This window comes from Synchiropus splendidus, chromosome 2 (assembly GCF_027744825.2).
Source record: "Synchiropus splendidus isolate RoL2022-P1 chromosome 2, RoL_Sspl_1.0, whole genome shotgun sequence".
NCBI lineage: Eukaryota > Metazoa > Chordata > Actinopteri > Syngnathiformes > Callionymidae > Synchiropus > Synchiropus splendidus.
In genome coordinates this window covers 12,486,064-12,511,350 of record NC_071335.1, presented here as the reverse complement: position 1 = coordinate 12,511,350, position 25,287 = coordinate 12,486,064, and the positions used below count along the sequence as shown (strand labels likewise).

The following is a 25,287-nucleotide window of genomic DNA, read 5'->3' as shown; positions in this document are numbered from 1 at the left end:
CAGTATATTAACAGCCTGACAATTTCATGAAATGGATTGCCTTGTAACTTCTCTTCATATGGTAAGTGGAGCTGAATCAAAAGGGAAACTGATGATAAGCACTTCCCAGCAAGCAATTTCTCAAATGATATTAAAGTTTAAGATTTTTTTTTAATAATATCGGTATTGAAGAGAAATCTAACAGAAAAAACAGAGACACTGAGGCATTCCTGGCTGTTTTTTTAATTTTTTTTTAAGAAAAGGTCAAATTAATAGGTTGCTATTGCATTCAAACATTCATCGTTTCTGCTTCCAATTCAAGAATCAACTTCATCAATTCATCCAAACCAGGACCATGTGTTGGAACAACCGCACAACAAAAGAAACTAACACCAATTAAAATGCAGAGGCATCGTTTTTTTTTTTTACAGGTCAAATTAGGTACCACACATCAGGATGCACTGAATAAAGACCAACCTCATCAGAAAGTTACAACCCTGTGTGTACTGTACATTATTCGATTTAACAACACCTATAAAATAAAATTAAAAAAAAAAAAATTCACACAAAAGCATTCACGCTTATGCATAAATCATAAGTCACTACAAATGATGCAATACAGCTAATGTTGAAATAATGTCTAGAGAACACTTTAGGAAACAAGGGCGGCAGCAGCAGCTTTTCTTCAGACATTGTGTTGTCCATCCGACTCCTCATCTCAGGAGACCCGACCATTCAGCAGCCGTCCTCTCCTGAGCTGGCTATTAATGTCTCACTTCAACTTTGGGGTGACCACCGCTTCTATTGCTGTCAGAGACATGCAAGCTACTGATTGGCTGACTCGCAGGCATCTATCCAATCACTGTAGACGTCCACAGGCTCTGACAGATCTGGGGAACAATAGATTAAGGAAGTAATACGATTACGTTGATTGTACATTCGCTTAAATATTCATGCGCGTAGACAGAGACACAGAGGAAAGAACACTGCTGACAGCACTCTTTTTTTCCTCAGGTGACTTTTATGCGGGGGGGATTTTTCTTTTTTCTTTTTTTTTGCTTTACATATTTTGCAGTCAGAAAATAATTGTATATCTTGTTGATGTGTAACTGTTAAATATTTCCTCTACTGTGGAATTAAAAGGTTAATACAGATTGTGTTAGGGCATCAACTTAAGTCACACTTTTTAACAGTTTGATCGCTTAAACTCTTGTTTTTCCTGAGTCACCTCAGGCTGCAGGAACTGGTCTACTGGGGTAACAGGACCATTGACAAGGACAGAAATGGAGTGAGCAAGTTCCCACAACAGACCGCTGAACCCTCAGTGCATGATGGAACACTTCAGGAGACGCAGACTGGACAATACTACTGTGTCTCAACTGTGCGATAGATGTCTTACAAATCATATACAAGTACATAGGCAAATAGCCGAATTATCATTTTCTCACCCATTGACAGTTGTTTAAATTAAGATATTGTTCTGCTTCAACTTCATCCATCTACCTTCCTTCCACAACAATAAGCCAGTCAGCACCTGAAGTGAGGTCTTCATGTATCTAAGAACACAGAAGGATACATGTGATAGGCGTCTGAAACTCCTCCAAACAGACCGTGCAGGAGATAATACCCGTGTTTCTACTTCTTTCCCTGTTGCAAGAAGAAAGACAGGAGTTAGATGCGAGTCAAAAGAGCGACTGCTCGGGGTGCTGGATTACATTTTGACGTCGCATGACTTCTCGTGGTTACAGAAAGGACACGTAAACTGGGAGTCCAGGTCCCCAGTCATCTTCTTCTTCGGCGGAGGCTTTCTTTTGGACTTTCGGCGACCCATTTCCACAGAACTTGATCAAACTCTGCACATGTAAACAACAGTCAGTAAGACGCGATCCGCAGCAGAACACAAAAGCTAGACCTTCTGTTTGGACTGCTCAATTAGCAAAGCACTTTTGAGTTAGCCGCTCGAGTTAGCATGTTTTGAGCCGTTAAATTCAAAGACACCAAACACCAAAGATGCATAAACCGATGTGTAGCCAGATACACACGACGCTGTGGGTGAAATACATTGGGTAATTGGAACGATATGTGGGTTTTAGCTTCTTTCAAAGTAAAAACAAGTCATGTTTACCTTCCGTGGTCGAAAAACACGTTGAAGCAATACGGAAGTGGCTTCAGTTAAGCCCGGTAGGCCGACAGTTCCAGCTAAATGATTGGGCAGCGTGGTTCGTCGCGCAATCGATTATTGGTTTAGACATATGTCAATCAAAGGGATTTGAAATGACGACATAGCGCTGGGAGAACACACTCCCGCGTGGTGGCGACAGAATCAGCACAGGTTGGCTCATAAAATTGCGCCTGCTTTATTCGCATAACGATACAAAATGCTTTGAAAAGTAACCTTCAGTCACTCATATTGCACCTTAATTTGGTTTTCAACTTGAGTATCATTTTTTGTCGAGCTACTTTGCACCGTTTGTTCGGTTGACATGGTGACTAGTGCCTCTGAAATACGTTCACTTTCAGTGACGAAATTGACTAGTGATGGTTCATGTCTTTAGTTATTCATGGACTGAGTAGAGAATGAATCACAGAAATTTCGTTTTTCATCGCTGTACTTGTGGTCATTCATCAAATGAGATTTGACGATTCAAATTTCAAACCAATTGTTCAGTAGTGTTTAACATATTTTGAAGTTATCAAAGTTGTCAAAATGACTTGTCTTTGACAACATAAAACAACCACTGTAATATAACAGAAAACGGGTGTAAATTGGACTTAAAATGGAATAATCCACGGTTTTGGTAACAGTGTCGTGATTGTTTTTATTTTTCAGGCCAAATATGAAATCTATGTTAGCTAGTCAGTAAAATCTGAAGTTCAAAACACACTCTAGCATTGTATTTTGTCCGTTGCTGGGGATAGGTGACAGCGATGTGGAAGATTAAGGTGGTTGGACTTGGTGTTGTGGTCCTCTCAGTGAGGCTGCTTGTGTTGATTCACCGTCTGTGGACCAAAAAAGTTCGGAATGAAGTCATCTTCTTCCCCTCTGAGTTGGCTTGTGTGGAGCACATCTTCAACCCAGATTTACCCCAGTAAGTAAATCGTACCTGTAGTATACTCAGTTTATTGTGTACTCGGTTGTACGGCAGCTTTTTATTACGATACAATGCACATTTACTGTATATCAGTTTGTTGGTGTGTGCGTTATTGCTAGCAAATGTATTTGTTGGCTGTGTAGTTTCATTGATGTTATTTCGTTTCTATGTTGTGTTTTTATCTTTTGTTTTGTCAGTGTACGCAACTTGACGTCAATGGCATGATCTTTGCTTCCACACTGCATTTGACATTTAAGTCAACTTAAGTCATTTGACTTAAGTCAGTTGCTAAACATATCAGTACATTGATTTCCTTTCAGTTTTTCCAATTAAAGATGGAATGAAGTGTGAAAAATTCAAAGTGAGTTTAGTACGATAACAATAAATGTTTTACATCCTGTTTTTTCCAGACCTTGTTTGTGTCCCTTACCTCACGGTGTGGAGACATCTTTCTCTCGACTCCTCCGCTACATCCTCTCTGCGTCCTCCTCTCTGGACTTGTGTGTTTTCGCCTTTTCCAACATGGACCTGTGCAGAGCTGTGCTTGCACTGCACAAAAGAAAAGTGACCATCCGAGTCCTCACTGACAAGGACTACACTGCCATCACAGGCTCCCAGATCGGTGTGCTTTATAAGGCAGGTAAGGACACCACGGCTACTGAAACAGCTGTCACTTCTAACTTTTCTGACTTGTGTAAAATACTAGATTCTTGTGCTGCACAATGCATAGTTGCTACATCATCATAAGTCACTGGACTTCCGTGAGAATTTCTGAACTTTGAGAAGTACATTTATGACATTGTAAATGCTGCTCAGCGGTAACCCCTCCAGGCAAGTTGTTTTTGTACGTATACAATAAACTCCCAGACTTTGACCCTATTTTACTAGATCGAGCCACATTGTTATTTCAGTCCCGCATCACACTCTCAACAACTCTTTCATCTCAACTTGATCTGCAGGATTGGAAAGAGGCAGAGAGAAGAATATTTGTTATCACTCCCGCCTCCTTTTTCATTTCCCATTTTTCTTAATGAAGTTGATGAGTCTCAATGAGTCCCATAAGTAAAGTTAAGTAATGATTGGTAGAGACAGTAAAAGCAAATGGTGATGATGCATTTCACTTCATTGTCCTTCACTTTTCAACTTGGGTTTCAGTCAGTAAAAGCAAATGGTGATGATGCGTTTCACTTCTTTGTCCTTCACTTTTCAACTTGGGTTTCAGTCATAGTCTCCCTCTTCCTCAGTTTCCATTGGCAAGGCACCGGTGAGCCTGGAATGCTGCGTCTGGATTTTGGTTCTGGTCCTCTTTACCATGGACCTCAACTCTAATCTTTGCAGGGAAGAGACTGTCTGTCTCAGCCTTCATTTCCAGGAACTTCTTCCTCATTGATTCTTGCATCTTTCTGTATTCATTTATATATACTTTTGCATGTTAGTACCTGCTCAAGTGAGGAACAGAAAGCCACCCTACACCCTCATTTTCAAAAACAAAAGCCCACTATGCGGATGAGTTATTCAGAAGAGAGTTAAGTATTTCACATGCTCCATATTTAGACAAAACCTTTGATTTTGAGAGTTCATGTCTGTTATGACAGATCCGGCATGAGTCACGGCAGCTGCCCCAATGTGCAGCAAAATTTTGTTCCTGACCTCGTCTTTCAGTTTCTGCCTCAGTCATCTGCATCTACAAAATTAGCTATATTGTTAAGCAAGAATTAAGTAAGTAAGAGATTGGCAAGGAGGGCTGCTGATTTAATTAGGCAAAGTGTTTCTGTGTGTGTGTGTGAGTGTGCATCAATATTGCAAGCCTCAGGAAACTTGGCCCTTTTTTTGCCCCCATATTGTCTCACATTTTGTCGCTGTCCTGCAGAATTCTTTCATCTTAAAATTGCAGACACCAAACAGCCCGAGCTGAGTTTGCAGTTGTTGGTCTGACTAGTCCAGTTTGGTGATCAAATATTTCTACAGTTTGTAGAGTTGTTTAGGAATATGTGTTGAGCATATGAATGAGGTTGATCGCGCTTAAGAAAAAGTGTGTTTCATAGTCAGGGGGCCATTAATGTAGCTTTTGAATACACGTCTGTCTTTCCTAACAAGGCTATTGCACTATGTTTTTTAAACTGGATATTTTGTCATTTATTTGTGTTAATACTAAACTGTGTATTTCTTTAATCCTGTTCATCCCTACATCAGTTTTCCCATGGTTCGCACTGTTTCCAATCTCCTTTAAAGAGCTGGTTTCTTACAAAGTGAAGGCCCACTCTTACTCTTCATAAAGTTGATGCTCTCTGTCACTTGGTGTGTATATAAACAACAACTATTGTAGCTGTTATTCCAAGGTCGAGAATTTTTCTCTTTAAACCATCTTCTTTTCACTGATATTCTGTCTTATCTCTGTAGGAATCAGGGTGCGCAACGACTATGGTTCTGTGTACATGCACCACAAATTTGCCATTGTTGATGGCCTGCAGCTCATCACTGGCTCCCTCAACTGGACACTGACAGCAGTGCAATGCAACATGGAGAACGTTCTGGTCACAGAGGAACCCGACTTGGTCAAGCCCTTCATCAGGGAGTTCCAGAGGCTGTGGGAGTGCAACGATCCGCTTCACTCTTACCCCTCAGCTCTTGGTGAACCTCCCAACATGACCGGCCACTGATCAGGTGTGCCAAGACTCCCAGTGATGACTCCCAGGTGTTTATTTGGAGCTTCCAGAGCATGACATTGTGATGCTAGTAGAAACAAGAATTGTTTTAGGTCTGTTCAGTTGCACCTGTGCATTTGATTAGACTGTACTGTTGTCTTCATATTTTAACTGTTTGACTGGGTGTGTTTAGTAAAGGACCCAAGATTTGTCTCATGTTCTGCACTCTCAGAGACCAGACTCCAATAAAAGTGCTATTTTCAATCACTTTTTCTCACTTTAATCCAAATTTTACATATAAGAGAATTAGATTCATTGCCATGGTGAGTGGGGATGCCACCAAGTAGGAAAGTGCTTTGTAAAACGTGCAGTCAAAAACATAATAATAGTCACCTTCACCTTCACCTTCTTCTACCACAGCATTCGGAGCAGGGAAGCCCAAACTTCCCGGTCCGCACAAACCTCCTCCAGCTCCTCCCGGGGGATCCCGAGGCGTTCCCAGGCCAGACCGGAGACATAATCTCTCCAGCGAGTCCTGGGTCTTCCCCGGGGTCTCCTCCCGGTAGGACATGCCCGGAACACCTCCCCAGGGAGGCGTCCAGGGGGCATCCTGATCAGATGCCCGAGCCACCTCAGCTGGTTCCTCTCGATGTGGAGGAGCAGCGGCTCCACCCCGAGCTCCTCCCGGATGACCGAACTCCTCACCCTATCTCTAAGGGTGCGCCCAGCCACCCTGCGGAGGAAACTCATCTCAGCCGCTTGTATCCGCGATCTCATCCTTTCGGTCATTACCCAAAGCTCGTGACCATAGGTGAGGGTGGGAACGTAGATCGATAGCTTCGTCTTGTGACTCAGCTCCCTCTTCACCACGACGGTCCGATACAGCGACCGCATCACTGCTGCTGCTGCACCAACCCGTCTATCAATCTCACGCTCCCCTTTTCCCTCACTCGAGAACAAGACCCCGAGATACTTAAACTCCACCACTTGGGGCAAGAACTCTCCACCTACCTGGAGAGAGCAAACCACCATAATAATAGTAATAATCATAATAATAATTTAAAAAAGAATAAATAAACAGAAACAACTAATAAATTAATAACCCACAAACAACAAAGGCTGATCACAAATTCATCACTCTGACGGCCGAGAGAAAGAAGCTGTTCCTGTGACGGGAGGTTCTGGTCTGGATCGACCGTCACCTCCTGCCAGAGAACAAACAGTCCATCTCCATCTGAGATGAGCCCGATGATGGTGGTGTCATCCGCAAACTTGATCTACTTCACGGACTGGTGGCTGGAGGTGCAGCAGTAGGTGTCCAGGGAGAAGAGCCCTGAAGAGACCCGAGGTTGAGGGTCGGAGTGTTTAAGACAGTCGTCACCAGCCGCACATGCTGACTCAGGCTGGTCAGGAAGTCTGTAATTCACCTGCAGAGGGAGTCAGGCACGTTGAGCTGGCGAGGCTTGTCTTCAAGCAGACCTGGGGGAATTGTGCTAAAAGCAGAGTTGAAGTCCATAAGCTGGATTCTGGCATAGGTTCCTGGGGAGTCCAGATGCTCCAGAATTAAATGAAGGGCCTGGTTTACTGCATCGTCCACAGATCTGTTGGCTCTGTCGGCAAACTGCACTGAGTCCCGGAGGGGAGCAGAGATGGATTTAAGGTGTGATAGAACCACAAACGTCAGTGCCACCAGTCTGTAGTCATTCAGTCCTATGATCCTGGCTTCCTTGTAAACAGTAATAATAGTGGATGATTTAAAACAGGCAGGAACATGACAAGACACCAAGAGGTCCGTAGAATTAACAATTAGTCATTCTGCATTAAAGAGACTGTTGGTATTACTGTTCTCCTCTTCAGCTTCAGTGAAGCAGACCAATGTTTATTGGTCAAGGTCACTGACTTTAAATATTCATACAGAAAATAAGCTTGTGGGGTGAATCGTTTTGTCACGCTGAAATAATCAGATGTTATAGTTTATCCCCAGTGAATAAGTCACTGTTTTGGGTGATCATGAGTTTGGATGTGTCACCAATGACTGCACGTGTGCAAATCCAGCAAAGGTTGTCTGTCGTGCCAATGAATGGGGAGGAAAAATAAATCATTGATATGGAAATGGTTAGCCTTCAAAGTAAAAGCATGGAAGGTCAGATTGCGCAATTGGTTGAATAAAATCAACTACCGAATTGCACACTCAAAATGACATTAATTATTCATTCATTTTTTGGCGTTTATGCGCCAAACCTAGAAAACCGGATGTACATTCAGAGTGCAGCAGCCTCAACTTTCACTCAGACGCTCCTTCCGGACAGGAAGTGTATCTATTGCTCACGCAAATTGAATGTTTCTTTACTATAGTTGTGAATTTTAAGACAATGTGTGATTAGATGGCAATCATGTCATTGTTCCATCAATCTTTCGTGTCCAAACGATATTTCATAATAAACATAAGGGTGAAAGTCTTCGGTGAGGGAGAATCCTGATGTTTAAATTTAACAGTCACTCGTTTGATTTACGTTGTAATTTTTTTACTTTACATTTTTTATATATTGGTAAAGTATTCTTGTTTTTTTGTTTCGCAGAGTCACAGTCACATGAAGCACATCTTTATTATCGTAATCTCCAGTGACTTCAATTGGTGGTGGTAAATCCACGCAGATTTTATTTTGAAGCTGGGTAGGAAGTGTGATGCTCGGCCGCTCGCTTGACTTGTTGACTAGTGCGGTGACGGACGTCCCAGGATCAAACGCTCGCCGCCAAGTGTGCAGCTCCGCGAGCCCGCTGACCGACTGCACCACACGGATCTGCCCGGTCGGGGAAGGTGTCTTTGAGTCGTCGGGACCAGCTGTTTCCGAGGTAAACCTGAAGGAAGCGTGTGTTTATTGCCGTTGAAAGTTAGCTTAAGGTGGCGCAACAGGGTGACTAATTAACAATTAGTAGTAAATAGCAACGCTTCGTGTCTTTGACGACAAACGTGGCTTCAACTAGCGCTTAAACGTCATGTGACCATTCTAAAGCTGCTTGGAAGACGCGAGAATTTTCAAATCAAATGCTGCTGCTGTGTAGTAAGAAAAAGTCTTGTTAATGAACGTGTGACGCGCATGCGCGTGTGATGTGCGGCAGCACGCCGGCTGTTCGTGTATGTAAGTATGAACTGCTTATGTGTTCCCAGCCGTCTGCGTGTGCTTCCATTGCTCTCCTAATGGAGAGGGAGGTGGTGTGGGGATGTGGCCGGAGGAGTTTGAAAGTGGAAATTAATGGATATATATATATATATGTGTGTGTGTGTGTGTGTGTGTGTGTGGTGCGCGCGCTTTGATTGTTCATTAAAGTGGGAATGTGCATGGCTAGATAAGTGTCCTGATGGATGAGGAATGGCATACAGAGTCGAGCCTCAATTGCTCCTCACCCACCGCTCTGAGCAGCCCGTGATGTGAGAAATGGACACTAAGAGTTGTGGCTGAGTGATGGAGGGAGGGGCAGGCTTGCAGCGTGGCCTGGCTGTGATTCATGACAGCCCTGAGCCACAGAGGAGACGGATGGGGCACTTCTGAAATAACTCCTCTGCTAACCAGCCTCCAACAAATGTGATGCTGGTTAGTGTTCACAGGATCAGGCCACTTCTCTCATTCACCAATACGACGCAGATGCATAGCTGGTAAATCTTCAGGACACTCACAGGACGATAAGAGGCATGGTATGGAGATCTTGTCGAGGCAATACACTTGGTTTTACGCTGAAAAAATGACCTGGGTGTGGTGTTGCGTCATGTATGTATGTATGTATGTATGTAGACTGTCCCCTCCTCACATAACCTACGGGTCACACTGGGTCACAACGGTTATCGACGATGAGGATGACTATTCAGAAACTCTTCTCTCTTTTTGTGTCATGTCTGCAGATGGCATTAGCTAAAGATCCACAGAGCAGTCCGGAGCAGGACGCAGCTGACCAGAACTTTGACTACATGTTCAAGTTGCTGATCATCGGAAACAGCAGTGTGGGAAAGACGTCCTTCCTATTCCGCTTTGCAGACGACTCCTTCACGTCGGCCTTTGTCAGCACCGTCGGCATCGACTTTAAAGTGAAGACCATCCACAGGAACAACAAGCGAGTGAAGCTTCAGATCTGGGTGAGCACCAATCAAGTGTTTAATTTAGGCTTTCAAAAGGGTGTTTAAGAGCAGAGATGATGATGATGTCATCCTTCCTTTAATGAATACATTAAATACATTACGGCGCACAAGCCCAAGTGGAGCACTACAGATTTTCATCTCAGAACATTACCTTTCAAAAATGCCACTTGCATTGTTATGAAATCCATCTCAACAACACCATTGTGATGTGAGGCTTGGTTTCAAGAGAGTGAGACGTCTGAGCTTGTTCAGGGCTGCACTCTCCAAAAGATGAGTTGCAACAGAGCGGTTGTTCATTTTAACATTTAATACATACCAGGGATTTGAAGTCACATTGTGCTGATGGTGAGCACGTCACTTGGGCTTGGCTGTGAAGTGAGTTAAAGGTCTTTAGAAACTCTGAATCTGTCTCAGATTCAGTGAACTGTTAGATGTTACCAGTTGATCACTATGCTCTAACATTATTCTACATTATTCATTTTAAGGCCACTGAGCTATATTCATTCTTTATCATTTGGTTTATCTAGGGTTGTTCATGCCATGTTTACGTTTGGTGATCCAGTGTTTCTGTTTTACTTTGCAACTTTTTTCTAAAGTGACTAAAACCTCACGCTGAGACTTCATGAAGACTTTATTTTCTTTTTGGTCACCAAAATAACTTATTATAAAGTCCATAGTTAGTGTACATATTACAGGGTTTCTGCCAGGATTTTTTGAAACTGTGGCAAAGCAGCCACCGCCCCCCAAAAAAACAAAAAACTAAACATGGAACTCTGCCAGAAATGAAGCGATAGAGAAATAATGAATCAGACAGGGAAGTTTTGAGATGTACTGAATTGTTGACAATAAAAACGCTCAATCGTGAGAAGTAAATAAGTAAATCTCTCCATTCAGCCACATTCCGTCTCTGTGTATGCCCAGCTGGAATGTGCAACTTGAGTTCAGCGAACATACATATAGACTTCAGTCTATGTGTTTCTTTCGGGTGAAAAACACAGCGAATATGTTCATGTCCACCCCCAGGAGTTAGTTTGTTTCGATGTTTCCACTCAGTTGTAATACGTTTGATCATGCCAGATTTCATCTTTGGTGCTGTTGGCTCTCAATTAATCTGTGGTGATGCGCCACGCTTGTTTACACACAAACCTTCTATTTAACCACTTTGGCACACACACAGAGACACACACACACACAATTTTGTTGATTTAAGTCATCATTAGATTTGATTGAAATCCTTGTGGGAAAACAAGTTTACCCTATGAATTTTTGTGAAAAAAAAAGCAACCTTGTTTAGTCTTTTTCATGTCTGTTATGAAGCAGTTATGCACCCGTAAATCTTTATGGACATATTGATCTCTGTAGCACGTGTGATGTATAGCTACTGTTCTTGTCATAAAATCAAACATGGAAGTGTAGAAAGTGCAGTCACTGGATGTTCTATCACCTCTATTGTTCCACTCTCACAAGTATGGGTTAAAAGAGAACGTACAGAGACATATGAAAGTGGTTAAAATAAATGCATAATTTTCCATCTACTCCTGCTGAAATATGAAGGATCATTACACTACACTAACATTAGTCAAAATTAATTGCAATGTCAGATTTGAATCCTCTATCATAAAGAGCAGACCTGAAACACTTCCCTCATGTACTCTAACAAATACATGCTAAATTGTGCATTTTTAAATTAATTTAAAATGCTATTGATATTTCAAAAATATCAGTAGCATTTTCAGGGTGCTCCGATTGAACTTCACACATTTCCTTAATTTTGGAGGATCTGAAATCAGCCATTGACCTCTTCTACTCTGCGGTGAGAGAGACCTGACTGACAGGTTACACTTTGGGATCATTTGTTTTCCCTCAGTTTAGCAGCGTTCAGGGCCTACTGAGAAAGTGAGAAGATGATACCCTGACATCATAACCCAAGGCTGAGGGTACTCTTCAGACCGGAGCCTTGTTTTGGAGGAAGGTGCTAGCAAAGTTACAGTGGGGACTGTGTGGTCAAGAGAGCTATTTGCGTAAGAAATAACAGTTCAAGATCAGTGTACAATGTAGAGGAGCACTCAGAATGAGTTACTGACAAGACCTGCTAAGTTAATCATAGATTGTGCATTTTTTTTAAATTCATTTATTAAGTCTCACCTGCAACAAGAGCAGCTTTGCATCGCATATGTCTAGCTAAAGTTTACAGAATGTGCTGCTTAAGAGTAGGAGTTTTTTGTCCTGTAAGCTGTTACAGCCACTATACGGGACATTTGTTGACAGTTCCTTCTGCATTGTCTCTTACATGATTCTCTCATGAACTGTTAGTTCTTTCTTCTAACCTTACTTCCTTTATGTGCAACAGCATTACTTAATGTCCTTAGTGCTAATGAGTGGTGAGGAAGTATTTCAGAAGTTGCCGTTGAGCTTGGTCAGTCGGCTTTTGTGGGTTTCAGCTGAGTTTGTGGAAGATGAAGCTCATTATGGAACAGTTAACAATGGTGGGCGTCAGACTTCACTGGCTTTGTGGCCCAGCATCTCTGGAGGGTTCAGCTTTTGAACTCGACACCCCCTCAGCAAGGGCAGCCCCCTGCAGGGTGGCCAGTCCTCACCGTGTGGCCCATGGCCAGCCACCTTTGCACATAAAAATGCAGTGAAGAAATAAAAGTATGGTTACTTTGTGTGCATTTTGAGCCCAGCATGCTTCATCTCGCTCTTTGCCAATCCATTAGGTGTCTCTTTCTGCCTGGTCTCAGAATGCTTTGATGGTCTTCCCACAGTTCCGTCCACAGATTCCAGAATCTTTTAGCAGTTTGTGGTGGATGATGCCACAAAACCTCTGCACTCAACTTCAAAAGGATAGATTTGGGTATTCCAGCTAGGGAACCTCACATGTGGTGCCAGTCTTGCACAGCTTTTTGATCTCCAAGCACAGGTCCCATGGGAGCTCTGTGATGTTCACCGTCTTTAATGCAGGTGTAGATTAGCAAATCTGGTTTGAGGTTTGTGAATCTCAGGTTGGTTATGCACAATGTTTAATTTGGATATATTTGTTGTTGACAAAGAAATCTGTTTGATATGGATCATTGTATTTGTTGTTTATGCATTGTTACTGCTATTATTTCCCTCAGTCTTGGAAATCTTGGAAGTTGAGTCATATGTGCTTATGGTGGTTATGTATGAAAATCAGTGGTTGGACTTCAATGAATTAATTATGATTAATTAATTGCAACATTATTGCAATTAATTAATTACAACAACAAAAAATAATTTTATTTAAGTTAACAGTTTGCTCTCCAGACAACGGGGAACCTTTGTCAGTCAAGACACGTGGCAGCTAGGATGATAACAACAACAACAAACATGGAGGAATCCCTGAACCAAAGCAAACAAAAGCATCTGTTTGCTTTTGTTCAGGGAGGTTTTTCACTACACAATGGCCAGGGTTTCCACTACTCTGAATGGACTTGAAATTCCTATAACATTGTTTTCAAGACATTAAAAGTGCTTTAGTTTAAATGAAGTGAAAACTTTAATATTGTCACCATCCTGAGTTATTGTGCTATTGTCAATCTGATGCAAAATAAACAGTATTTTGTTGTTTAAATGTATGTATGGCTCCATCATTTGATTCAGTAATATACCAAATTCATTCAAATTGAAAAATGTGGCTTCTTCTGGCAAATATTCTTATACCATTAAACTGTGATTCATTGAGATTAATTAATCACAAATTCTCCAATTAACTAGATTATTTTTTTTAAACGAGTCCCACCGCTATTGAAAATATTTGTCACTCATATGTGAGAAATTCCATATTAAGCATACTTTTTATTTATTCATACTAACCTTTGATTCTATTCATAGTCAGAGGAGAGAGTACGTTTTATATTAAGAATTTTGTATTTTAAGAGAAAATAACAGTCTCTGATAATTAAAATCAGAGCAGCCCACATGATAAGCAACTCTTTATCAAGTGTATGTCATCGTCTTTATAGCCTTATTAATGCTCCGGGATCAATTACCCGAAAGCTCTTTAGAAATGATTGTTACTCCACACTGACTCCTCCTCGCTCTCCTGCTGCTGCTGGCTGCCATGGCTCTGGCGCAAACTAATTTCTCGCGCTGCAAAGTTAATGACAGTTGATGTTTAACATCGTCCCTAGACAGCAGGCCTCATGAAAGATGCATGCGCTAGAGCTGCAGGAGCTGAATGTGCTTACTGTGCAGGCAGACGCCAGGACAGATATATGACTGACTGTTAGTGTGAAGGCAGCGACGCCCATGCTGTTGTGTTGTGAAGCCAAAGTAATGCATCTTATTTTGAACGTGATGTATTCCCTCTCAGCACAGACCGTGATTCAGTCGCAGAGTTTCGAATCAGGACATTATGAGTTACAAGTTATTGAGCTATTCCTGTAGCCTGAAGGCTTGTTCTGATTCTTATAATACATGCAGATGTACCTCTTCATGTAGTGTCTGTTCCTTCAGGTCACAGCAGGTCCTTGGTTATATGCGGTGTGTGTGTAAGGAAACAGCACATGACTCGTGTGTGCAAGTACTTCTCTTAAAAACTAGTTAACCATTCCTATTCCCTTTGAAGGGAAGTAGATTCAAACAAATTCCGGCTCCTTATGACGCTTGGGTTTCCTGAGGGGAAGGTGTTTTATGAGCTGAGACGCACAACAGATTTGATTTCTAACCATGACAACCAAATCACGTGAAATATTTTCTCTGGGCACACACAGAAGGTTGGCTCCATTTTCCATTTGAGAGATTGTCTGTTGCTTAAATTGAGGTTGGAAATTATATTATTATTGTCATTTTTTGGATACATTGCTTCATGGGGGATGAGTAAATAGAAGAAGAGAAACAACAAGACTTAGATTCTTGATTTAATTAAACCGGGTTTGTTCAGGAGATGTGGGAGTTTTCCAGCTTTGATAAGAGCATGACAAACATTGAGGTCCTGTACTTTTCCTCAGTGATCCCCATGAAGTCCTTCCATTGATATTCAACATGATGAACTTGGACCACTGTGCCTTTTGTGTTCAATCAGAAAATGCATCTTCAAACCAAACAAATATAATAGGGCTCTGATACATACACTGCCTTGAAGAATATTCATCTTGCACAATACTTGCTTATGAAGCTGCCTAGACTGGTTCACCACTGTTTACCCCTTTCAGGGTTTCTGCTTTACTTTGATCGACCTTGAAAACGCAACCTTGAGCTATTCCAACCTGTCTTTTCAGCAGCCTCTGACTTGTTGAGGCAAAGTGAAAAGTTGCCACAGCTAGCCAACCTCCTCCACCTCAACCTATGTAGTGCATCCTCCCTACACATGGTGCACAACAGTTAGTTCACTGTTCTACATTTACATGCAGTTATACGATTGGCCGTGATGTTTTATTGTTATTTTTGCAAGCAGATGATGATGATGATGATGATGGTGGTGGTGGTGGTGGTGATTGCAGGACACTGCGGGCCAGGAGCGCTACAGAACCATTACGACAGCCTACTACAGAGGAGCCATGGGATTCCTGCTCATGTATGACATCACAAGCCAGGAATCTTTCTGCACTATTCAGGACTGGTAGGTGTTCCTCAGGACACAACTTCAGTAGTGAGTGCATGTACGTACTTTTTGGCACCGTAATTTTGGCACCTAGTTTTCTTTCTTTTTTTATGACTTTCTGTGAGTTAATGATACGAATATGGATCTGTGTTATCACACTATATAGTATGGTTCATTCAGGTGAGTCAAAATGGTAAACTTTAACAGCATCGGTGTTGCATAGCTAAATGCTTTTATATATTTTACTCTGAGCCCTCATAGATGGCCATTTTATTACATACTCAGCAATTGTCATGTGGAAACAGAACTAGCCTCGGCCAAGGTAACAAGCTCAAGTTTAAGGTCCTATTCTCTGAAGTCTGTTACAACCCCAGAATAGTGTTAAATAAATATCCCTCTGCGTGTGTGTGGTGATGGAGAAATAAAAAGTCATGGAACAAAAGCATGATGAGCATATTTTGAGCACCAAACGCTTATGTTTTCATGGCAACTCCTACTGACGAGTGCTACAGTAAGAAGGCGTCTAATAAAGTCTATCGACTGAAACAGTGCTTTTGAAAATGGCATTAAAATAAAGAGCCCAAGTTGATTAGCTTATTGATAGTGTCAGCAGTGATGAGTGCAGAGACGTCAGTGCAGCCGGTCTGTGGGCGGAACACTAGCTCAAGTGCTGTGTCAGCAGCGTTCTATATATAGGGGCCATTGATTTGTGCTTTATTTTCCCAGGGCCACGCAGATCAAGACGTATTCATGGGACAACGCTCAGGTGGTACTGGTTGGCAATAAGCTGGACTTGGAGGAAGACCGCCAAGTTCCCACCGAAGAAGCTGAGAGACTTGCTAAAGAGCTAGGTCAGCGCTCTCAATAATAAATCTGATGATTTGATACAATGCTGCGGTTAGCTCAGTAGTGGGAGGTCAGAGGTGGGAATGACGTCACAGCTGAGATCAGTGAGCTCCAGTTGTCACAGTCTGTGTATGAAAGCTATTCTGCTCTGATGTAAGCAGCTTCTTGATACATAGAAAACCTGACAGATGATGAGGAGACACACGTTTGCAAAATGTCTCTACATCCTGTTCATGTTTGGGGAAGCCATCTTGAATGCTTGCTTTTCCTGGGGTGACATTCCGACTTGGAAATCCAACACCGGGTGATTTACCTGGAGGCGTAACTGGGAATTTCCAAGTTCCAGCTACTGTCTATTACTGGTTTTACCCAACGAGCACACGCGCTTTATCAGTCCGGTGCCTGAAGACTGTAATCGGTTGATCATCTGGTGCTGCTTGTTTCAATCGCATCTGACACCCGTGCACTACTTATAATGTAGTTAGCTGTGCCCCTCAGTCCACCACCATTTCTCCCAACTGCGGTGGCCTGAGGAGGACATTGGGCAAACCAGTGTACTGCCTTGCCAAAAAAGAAGTCGGATCCTGGATCTGGGGTTGCTGCAGTTGGTCAGGTCTAGGTTCAGCAACATTATGTGCTCAAAGAATGAGGTCATCTGAATATACTGAGTGACCAGGTTGTGGAAGACTGGTTCAGGGAGCATGAGACATCATTTTCACACATGGATTGGCCACCACAGAGTCCAGACTTTAACCCCGTTGAGAATCTTTGGGATGTGCTGCAGAAGGCTTTGCGCAGCGGTCAGACTCTACCATCATCACTGCAAGATCTTGGTGAAAGATTAATGCAACACTGGATGGAAATAAGTCTTGTGACAGTGCAGAAGCTTATTGAAACAATCCCTTTTTTGGTGCCACTTTTTTTTTGGCCAGGCAGTGAATGCGTGTGTCCCGAGGATGGGGCAGGTTGCACAGCAGTGGTCACATGGGCAAACCTCCGGCCACTATGATGATAATATAATAATAAAGCTTTATTTTTATTGTACTTTTTAGAACACTGTTCTGAACACAGATCTTTACAGACAACAATGAAGGAAGTTTAGACTTGCTCGATTATGAAAGTAGAACAAAGTGAAAGTTTGGAGGATATTACATAAGTGAGTCCAGATTTAAAGGTGGCTTAAAGCTCACCTCGGGTCTTGAGCTGGACTTAGGGGATGCTAGCAGAGACCCACCAGTGGATCTCCTGGCTGGTTATCCACCAGATGTGGAGATGTGACTACACATTTCTTTGACACAATATGTACATGTAGTATATGTGCTGTAGTTGCTGCAGCCATTTTTTCTAGCGGTTGTTTGTTCAAACTACTGGCAGCTGAACGACATGTAGTTTACTTGCTAGGCTAGCAAAGTAGCTTCCCCGCACAGATGTGTATGACCTTTTGAACTCACATCAGTGAGTCAAACCTCAAACCACAATGGCTACTAAAACACAACCAGTGGGGCTCGTCATTAGCACCTGGGTGAAGCAGTAACCTGCAAAATCTGTTTGGAAAAAAAACTTTTAAGCTTTTAGAAGTAGCCAGTGAATATTGAAAGATACCAAACCTCTTATTTGCCTACAGGCAGAATATCTGCTTGTTATTCTAAAATGCTCACTTTGTTCTTGTTGGTTTGCTTTTAGCTTGATGCGGTATCAGAGCAGCAGTCGATGAAGTGCTTGGTTGGTTAGTCACGGAATACTGAACATCAGGAAAATCATCTGAAGACCTCTGAATTTGCTCTGTGTGGATGTCATTTGATCAGACTTTCGTAACCCGTCTAAATGCCAGATATTGGGACCAAAAAGTCTTCTGACTTCTTCACGCATTAGTCAGCCACTTGACTGAGACAGTTATTGACAACAGTGGTCATCATTGTTATTACCGTTCACCTGGCATGCAAGCACGGCCTGCAGTCTCATACCACCGCATGTTTAACAGGCTTTCATTCATCGTGCTTTAGTATTCTCACCGCTTCTATTCCAGTTAGTACGCCGACATGGGGCCGAGCAGAGGCAACGGAATTGAAAGTGAAAATAGAAACATCTTTGTTGTGCTTGCACTATAGGTACTTATGCTGGCTAAACCGTGTTTGTCTCCAGGCTTCCAGTTCTTCGAGGCCAGTGCCAAAGACAACATCAACGTCAAGCAAGTGTTTGATAAACTGGTGGATGTGATCTGTGAGAAGATGAATGATGGGGACAACATGGACGCCACTCCAGCCAACCACAGAGGAACAGCATTAAAGGAAGTGCCCCAGAACAACCAGGGAGGCTGTGCATGCTGACTCCTGTCTGACCCTTTAGGTTATAGTAAAACTGACTCCTCAATGTTTTAGTCCCTGCTGTTCACCAGGACCCTGCAAAATCTGCTGATATTCTAATGTGACTGTCGCACGTATCTGCCAATGAGCTGGTCAGAGCTGCTGTGCCTTTGACACATATCCTGTTTACACAGTCGTCTGTGCGAAAAGCATCTGTTGCTGGCGCAAATGTTCACAGAGGAGTCATCTGCTTGTGTAGTAGCTCCCTCTTGTGGCTGATTTCCGGCAATGCCTCACAGTGACTGAGCAGACTGTTAAAATGTGCATTATAAAGTTGCTTTAAAACGCGTTCATAGCCCTGTCTCCTTTTTTTAAGTACAGGTGTTTATAGCCAATCCTAAAATGTTATTGTCAAAGTAATCGCCTCTGTTTAAGTTGTAATTAAAAGATTGAAAGATTTTTACGACTTGCCTTTTTATTCTGTTTAGTTTGACAAGAAGACACTCATTTTGAAGATGAAAGGTTGTTGATCCGTTGAAAAGCTCTGAGAATAACGACACAAACAATTGTAGCTTGTAGTTCAGGTCTTGTTTGACTAAAAACACCTAGAAGGTTCACTAGAACTGTAAAAGTTTTGTTCCCATGACTAACCAAAATGAGAAGTTCACAGTGATGTTTTCTCTTTATGGCACCCGCTGTTCTCGTGGACTTTGGTCAGCAGGAAACCGGACCATTTTCCTATAAGTTAGTGACGTAAAGTTCATGAACTTTGTGTTTGAGAAGGACAGGGAGAGACAGAGGGGGGAGGAACCAAAGTTTCGATAAATGGTCATGCACAAGCATCACTTGGGAGACACTCCTGACTGACCAGCCGACGCAGCACCAGGTACTTTCTCTGTGTTTTTACACTGTTGCCTGACATCCAGGTGGATGACCTGTAATGCATATCTGAAGCTGGTTTTAGTTCTCAGAAGATCCAAGGTGTTTAGGAAACCTTTGTGGAGAAGCTCTCAAAATACTCTTTGTCTACTAGATAACTATGCTGATCTTGAACGTTGATCTTAAGTTTTTAACTGCGAACAAAATTGTTGAGAGACAAAATAGAAATTGCATCTCCAGGTGCACAACAGGTTTTTAAAGGCCGCATCACCTCAAAAGATATTGAGTTATTTTTATCACACTATGTTTCAAAGCTAAAACATGAACGTATTTTCCCATTAACTTGGAAGAACGTGTAAAAATATTCAAGTGCAAGATGACCTTTTGGAATATAGGGAATATAAAATATATATATAGTGAATAGTGAATATAATGAATATAAAATATAGTGAAACAAGTTTTCACTATATTCACAAGGCGGGGCGATTCCATTTCCTAAGGAGACACGTTACATACTTTGTAATAATATAAAGGGCCGTCAATTCAAAAGATCAGAAAGAACAGAAATGATCCAAAATTTGTCCTTTTCTTTTTACTTAAATATTATAAAATAACATTATAACATAATACACTTACAGTGTTTCATTCTAACTTTCATTCCATCTGCATAGTTACTTAAAGATTCTTGATATATATATATTTTTTAAACTGGTATCTTAACTGAACACTACCTTAAAAAAAATAAATAAATAGTAAAGACACTTTATAACCAAGTGTTTTCTCTGACTTCATGAGAGCAGTACTGCTATTACTAGGGGAACTACTGGATTTTGAGTTCCAGTTTTCCTCCTGACCGGGTTCATTGTAGTAACCGTTTATGAGACAACTGTGGCCCCAGATTGAAGCCCAACTATCAATATTTGTCGGTGCTTCCCTGCGCAGCAGGAAAGGAACAGGAACAGCACTCGATAATGCTCATCCGACTCCCTCGTGCTTTTATTGACGTGACAGCTTTAAAATCTTCAATTGCCTCCTGGAAACACAGCTGCCACCGGCCTGACCGCTACCGCTAAGGCGGCAATAAGGAAGAAATACGCAGTTGGTTCAATAAAACCTGCTTAATGATCCGGGAAGGAACTGTGTGTGGAAAAAAAAACCCAAGTATTTAATAATTAAACAATGTGATGACTAATTGCTGCTTGTCTTCTTAAGCAGGTCAGATCAGTTATAAACATATGTACAGTATTGTCATTTACAACAGCACCATCAGCTCACCCGAAACCACAAGGCTCTGATGAATGACCTGTCACCTTCATTCAGGATTAGAACCTGAAGTCACGGAGGTTAATGTGTAACCATGGCCGGCACTATCCTGCTGTTGTGCAAGCAGCCCACCTCTGCTGCTCCACTCTGGTCCCATTTTGAGACAGAGTCTAACCAAAGTCTTTCTTCCTCAGCAGTGTGAGGGACATATTTATCCGCCAAGATGTGTTGTGCCGGCTTCCTCAAGATGATGATGTTCCTCTTCAACGGGATCATTTTTGTGAGTGGGATTTCCTTCTTTGTCTCTTTTGTGAACACACTTTGAGAAGTGATTTAAACAGAGGACGAAGGAGAAGGGAGGTTGTCTGAGAGGATGCCTCCTCACCGGCATCTCTCACTGTAGATGGTTTACCATGAGTCTCTCCGAAGTGACCAAGCTTCTCAGACCACGTGGCAGTGTCCTCACTCTGGTGGCTCTCCAGCAACTTTCCATCCCACCCTATTTCAGTGGTCTAGTTTTAAAACATGAACTTTAAAGACATGTTTTGATCAACGGTGCACCATTCTTAAAAATCTGGTGGCCACAGAGACTCACATAACTCGGGTGTATTAAGCCTGTGCTTGTTGCCAGGCAACACCCAAAATGAGTATGCGTAAAATTGTGTCACGCCATAAAGCCCCATAGTGCCATTAGTTTTGTGGAAATCACATCCACGCTGATGAGCTTTGGGTGTTTCAGCTTCACAGTGGACCTTCATGCTGAGCTGATCTACCACTGACTTTGGTACAAATGTGTCTCTGACTTTTATTGTTTCGCTCTCTCAGCTGGCCGGAGCTGCCATTCTCGCCGTGGGAATTTGGTTCAGGGTGGATGGTGAATCTCTGCTGGGCTTAGTGAACAGCATACCGGGCGCTCCATCCGAGCTGTCCCTCCTCGCCAACATCAGCTACCTGCTCATCGGAGTGGGCGCCTTCCTGCTGATCATCGGCTTCCTCGGCTGCTGTGGAGCCATCACCGAGAGCCGGTGTATGTTGCTGACGGTGAGCGAGAATGTTCTGCGACGCCAAACACACACACACATTTGAAATGGCTATCCTTATGGGGACCTCTCATTGCCTTAATGCTTTCCCCGGCCTCTCACCGTAAACCTAACCATCCAAAACACATGGCTGACTTTAACCAGGACTTTGAACCAAACTTAAATAAAAAAAAAAAACAATTAAAATGACAATGTTATTTTGATGCATTCATCTTCAAATTGAGGCTTGGACTTGTGGGGACCGGCAAAATGCCCCCCACAAACTATACAAGTACACACACACACGTACCTATTTTTGTGAGGACCTCTCATTGCCATAATGCTTTCCCCAGCCTCTCACCCTGAACTTATCCTTAACCAAGACATGAACCAAGCTTAAATCTAACTATAATAAACTATTTTTACCGTCATTTTAACCCTCTACACCTTGAGAGGACAAGCCAAAATGACCTCACCAAGCTAAGTGTCCTCACAAAAAGTCAAGACTTGGTGCTCACAAGTATGGCAGAACATAACACACACACTTGTACTGCTGTCTTTCTGAGGACATTTCATTGACACAATGCGTTCCCTAGCCTCTCACCCTTAACCTAACCACCCAAAATAAATGGCTCACCTTAACCAGGACTTCAAACCAAACTATGATAATAACCTATAGTTTTACTGCAGTTTTAACCCTCTAGACCTTGTGAGTCCTCAGAGAAAGGTGCCTTGTCAAGACTTACAACTATGGACTTTGGATGAAAGTTTTTAAAAACCTGCTGAAAGTTTTTTTTTTTTTTTTTCAAAACTCGTGATTTCTATAGTAGTTAATAGCAGGGGATTTATAACTGAGCTGGTTGACGATTAACGTGGGTGTTCAGGGGTGTGAGGGAGATGCTTTGGTAACACACACAGGAAATGAACAGACTGTTCCACATTGTGCTGCTTTCCTTGCTTCATTATTGTTTTGTTGCTTTCTGTTTTAGTTTTTCTGTATCGTGCTGATCTTATTCCTGGCAGAGGTGGCAGGAGCAGTGGTCCTCCTTGCGTTCAATGGTGTGGTAAGTCTGTGCGGAGAATTCATGTCAGAAATGAGAGGGAACGTCTCATATATTTGTGTTACTTTAACCTCTCTTTCCAACCTTTAAGGTGGAAGATGCACTCAAGACGGTCGAGGTAAAGGTTGTGAATAGCATTAAAGGCAAATACGGGGCAGACGCTGACTTCACTCAGTTCTGGGACGTCACCATGGACAAGGTAACGCATGGATGGTTTGAGGTCGGTGACGTCCACTGTTGACATGTCTCTCTTGGACTCCTCCGTCTAGCTTTCATGCTGTGGATACACAAACTACACTGATTTTGAGGGCTCCCCGTTTAATAGAAACGGCAGCATTCCATCTCCATGCTGCACTGGAACCAGTGACATGTGCGCTGAAGCCAACGCAATGGAATCTGTGAGAATTCTCTTTTTTACCATTAAAACTAGAGATTCTTATTCAGACATTTGCGCTAACCTCATATTTGTGTTTCAGAACGTCAATGGTTGCTATTACAGACTGTTGGCGCTGATTGAGGAGAACACACCGATCGTTGCAGGCGTGGCTCTCGGGGTCGCCGCTCTGGAGGTACAACACTCACAAGCATCTTTTTAGCGACTGATGAAGAAGCTCTCCCTTCCTCACAAGACTGAGGGATCTCTCTAGACAGGGGCCATAAGGCTCTTTGATAGGCTGTCGCCCACCAACAGTTTTCACTGAGCACGTGACCTTTACAAACGTGACACTTGTTATGCCTAAACAGACTGCAAGTGAACTCTTGTCCTTCCAGATTGCTGCCATGACGGTGTCCATGATTCTCTACAAGAAGATTGGTGCAGACGCAAGACAGAAGTGAACAAAGTGACTGAGGGGAAAAAAAAAACTCAACATGTTTGTAAAGTTTGTTACTTGTGTTTGAGCGAAGATGAACATGAACAATTCCCAATTGTAGATCAATAAGAATGGAGGCCATGCACTTTCGGATCGGGTCGGGCAACACTATTTATTGTCTAATTTACATACAATTCACAATTGTACTTCTTTACATATTTTGTCAAAAGCTGGTGATAATATGGTGTCATTTTACGCTGTGATTACACTGTATTAAAATATTTTTATAGCACCTATGGCGTCTTTTGTCATTTTGTTTTAAGGCATGTTTGCATTTGAAAGCTCAGTACATTTCAAACAACACAACAATAGTGGAGACAGCCTGGACACGGGACCATGGGAGCATCACAGAACCACACACACGCACTCGCACCTGGGTGATCCCTGTCAGGGATCATTAACATGTCGCCTTGCAAACTTTATTTGTAGTTGGATTAGTTAGCTATTGTTGTTAAATTGCGTTGGTGATGTCGCCTCACAACCTAAACTCAACACTAAGTTGGAGTGTGAGAGATTGTGGTTTCCAAATGATGCTATTGAAGTTACAGATGCTATGAAGTTACGCTTCATTGGTGTTACAGTGAAGAAAAGGAGTTGTCCACCATGACTGTTTAGCTGGTAAAAGACAGAATCTTTTCAGTTATCAAATGACAACTGGAGTTGTGTGTTAAAGGAGCTGCATAATTGCTGCCCACTTGTGTTTTAGGTCAGGTCAGTTTAGAGTCTTCAGTCACACACACAGTTGCATTACTAATTAACTAGTAACTCTTAGATTTTTCCATTTGAAGTTCGCACCACAAGTTGATATGGGTTAATACTCAACTGATCGTAAAAGTGCTGTTCTAAATGTTGCTTCATTTTGATCCATTACGACAGAGAAGTGGATGTGTAATCTAACACATAAAGAAAAAAAGTGATTCATGCTTTGTGGATATCTTTGATGTTTGTTAGGTATTAATCGAAATAATAATAATAATAATGACAATAATACTTATAAGTTCAGATGGAAATTATGCTTCTTTTTTTATGTCATCTTTGATGACATCAGTGCTTTGTCATTCCCCATAAACGCCAACAAGTGACAGTGGTGAGGTCATTTACAGTCTAACTGAGTCGGTCTGCACCTGTTTTTCTTCTCATCAGCCTGTGGTGCAGTACAGATGCCAGCTGCCGCTGTACGCTGTAAACATTTCAACATCCTTTACCACCACTCAGAAATCTTTTATTTGGTTTAGTCTCCTCCGTACATTTCTTGTCATTTGGGCATCCTGTCTGTGATCTTTCTATATATCATCAAATTTTAAAAATATTCTTCAAATTCTTTTATTTTTTTTATTATTTAATTCCATTTTTTTTTCTGAGGAAAGAGGCTAGTGATTTAAGCAGACTGTTGATAATATAATTGATAGATACTGTATAATAATGTTGTGCAGTTTATGCATTTAATAACAGTATTATTTAAAAAATAAAATAAAATAAAAAGTTTTTATAAAAAAAAACGGAAGTGTGTAGCAGAAGTCCGGCTAGCGTAAAGGGCTAATTAGATAGTGGCATTGGTTTTGCTGAAAAGTTCATTCTAAATGTTGTGGTTTGTATGACCTACGGGTAGGTTTCTCAATTTATTATATTATTT

At 42.0% G+C, this 25,287-nt stretch overlaps 4 protein-coding genes across 4 annotated transcripts; 3 read left to right on the top strand and 1 right to left on the bottom strand.

The window, feature by feature from the left end:
* Nucleotides 1-2,152, bottom strand: LOC128754377 (transcription elongation factor 1 homolog). The gene is made up of 4 exons (XM_053856952.1): nucleotides 2,105-2,152; nucleotides 1,695-1,832; nucleotides 1,556-1,626; nucleotides 1-869 (listed from the first exon to the last, which is right to left on the bottom strand). Exons 2-4 carry the CDS (start codon nucleotides 1,808-1,810, stop codon nucleotides 805-807), a joined length of 252 nt encoding a protein of 83 aa, XP_053712927.1. The 5' UTR covers nucleotides 1,811-1,832; nucleotides 2,105-2,152; the 3' UTR covers nucleotides 1-804.
* A 109-nt stretch (nucleotides 2,153-2,261) lies between these two features.
* LOC128754586 (mitochondrial cardiolipin hydrolase-like) lies at nucleotides 2,262-5,956 on the top strand. Its single transcript, XM_053857303.1, has 4 exons — nucleotides 2,262-2,311; nucleotides 2,899-3,068; nucleotides 3,482-3,711; nucleotides 5,472-5,956. The coding sequence occupies exons 2-4, from the start codon at nucleotides 2,908-2,910 to the stop codon at nucleotides 5,729-5,731; spliced, it is 651 nt and encodes a 216-aa protein (XP_053713278.1). The 5' UTR covers nucleotides 2,262-2,311; nucleotides 2,899-2,907; the 3' UTR covers nucleotides 5,732-5,956.
* A 2,346-nt stretch (nucleotides 5,957-8,302) lies between these two features.
* Nucleotides 8,303-18,975, top strand: LOC128753746 (ras-related protein Rab-3D-like). The gene is made up of 6 exons (XM_053855794.1): nucleotides 8,303-8,357; nucleotides 8,434-8,569; nucleotides 9,615-9,845; nucleotides 15,311-15,429; nucleotides 16,138-16,262; nucleotides 18,400-18,975. Exons 1-6 carry the CDS (start codon nucleotides 8,308-8,310, stop codon nucleotides 18,582-18,584), a joined length of 846 nt encoding a protein of 281 aa, XP_053711769.1. The 5' UTR covers nucleotides 8,303-8,307; the 3' UTR covers nucleotides 18,585-18,975.
* A 1,879-nt stretch (nucleotides 18,976-20,854) lies between these two features.
* LOC128754493 (tetraspanin-1-like) lies at nucleotides 20,855-23,852 on the top strand. Its single transcript, XM_053857155.1, has 7 exons — nucleotides 20,855-20,982; nucleotides 21,528-21,743; nucleotides 22,711-22,785; nucleotides 22,874-22,981; nucleotides 23,052-23,180; nucleotides 23,259-23,351; nucleotides 23,554-23,852. The coding sequence occupies exons 1-7, from the start codon at nucleotides 20,926-20,928 to the stop codon at nucleotides 23,617-23,619; spliced, it is 744 nt and encodes a 247-aa protein (XP_053713130.1). The 5' UTR covers nucleotides 20,855-20,925; the 3' UTR covers nucleotides 23,620-23,852.
* The last annotated feature ends 1,435 nt before the right edge of the window (nucleotides 23,853-25,287 follow it).

What these genes read in the sequence shown, in the direction of transcription:
- LOC128753746 (XM_053855794.1), top strand. Translation starts at nt 8,308, where the DNA reads ATGAAGCACATCTTTATTATCGTAATCTCCAGTGACTTCAATTGGTGG. An exon ending in CGGGACCAGCTGTTTCCGAG is followed by an intron (nt 8,570 to 9,614) that starts GTAAACCTGAAG and finishes TCATGTCTGCAG; the next exon opens with ATGGCATTAGCTAAAGATCC. An exon ending in GAGACTTGCTAAAGAGCTAG is followed by an intron (nt 16,263 to 18,399) that starts GTCAGCGCTCTC and finishes GTTTGTCTCCAG; the next exon opens with GCTTCCAGTTCTTCGAGGCC.
- LOC128754377 (XM_053856952.1), bottom strand. Translation starts at nt 1,810, where the DNA reads ATGGGTCGCCGAAAGTCCAAAAGAAAGCCTCCGCCGAAGAAGAAGATG. An exon ending in AAGTCATGCGACGTCAAAAT is followed by an intron (nt 1,627 to 1,694) that starts GTAATCCAGCAC and finishes TTCTTGCAACAG; the next exon opens with GGAAAGAAGTAGAAACACGG. An exon ending in GTTTCAGACGCCTATCACAT is followed by an intron (nt 870 to 1,555) that starts GTATCCTTCTGT and finishes ATTGTTCCCCAG; the next exon opens with ATCTGTCAGAGCCTGTGGAC.
- LOC128754586 (XM_053857303.1), top strand. Translation starts at nt 2,908, where the DNA reads ATGTGGAAGATTAAGGTGGTTGGACTTGGTGTTGTGGTCCTCTCAGTG. An exon ending in TTCAACCCAGATTTACCCCA is followed by an intron (nt 3,069 to 3,481) that starts GTAAGTAAATCG and finishes TGTTTTTTCCAG; the next exon opens with ACCTTGTTTGTGTCCCTTAC. An exon ending in CGGTGTGCTTTATAAGGCAG is followed by an intron (nt 3,712 to 5,471) that starts GTAAGGACACCA and finishes TTATCTCTGTAG; the next exon opens with GAATCAGGGTGCGCAACGAC.
- LOC128754493 (XM_053857155.1), top strand. Translation starts at nt 20,926, where the DNA reads ATGTGTTGTGCCGGCTTCCTCAAGATGATGATGTTCCTCTTCAACGGG. An exon ending in TCTTCAACGGGATCATTTTT is followed by an intron (nt 20,983 to 21,527) that starts GTGAGTGGGATT and finishes TCGCTCTCTCAG; the next exon opens with CTGGCCGGAGCTGCCATTCT. An exon ending in GGGACGTCACCATGGACAAG is followed by an intron (nt 22,982 to 23,051) that starts GTAACGCATGGA and finishes TCCTCCGTCTAG; the next exon opens with CTTTCATGCTGTGGATACAC.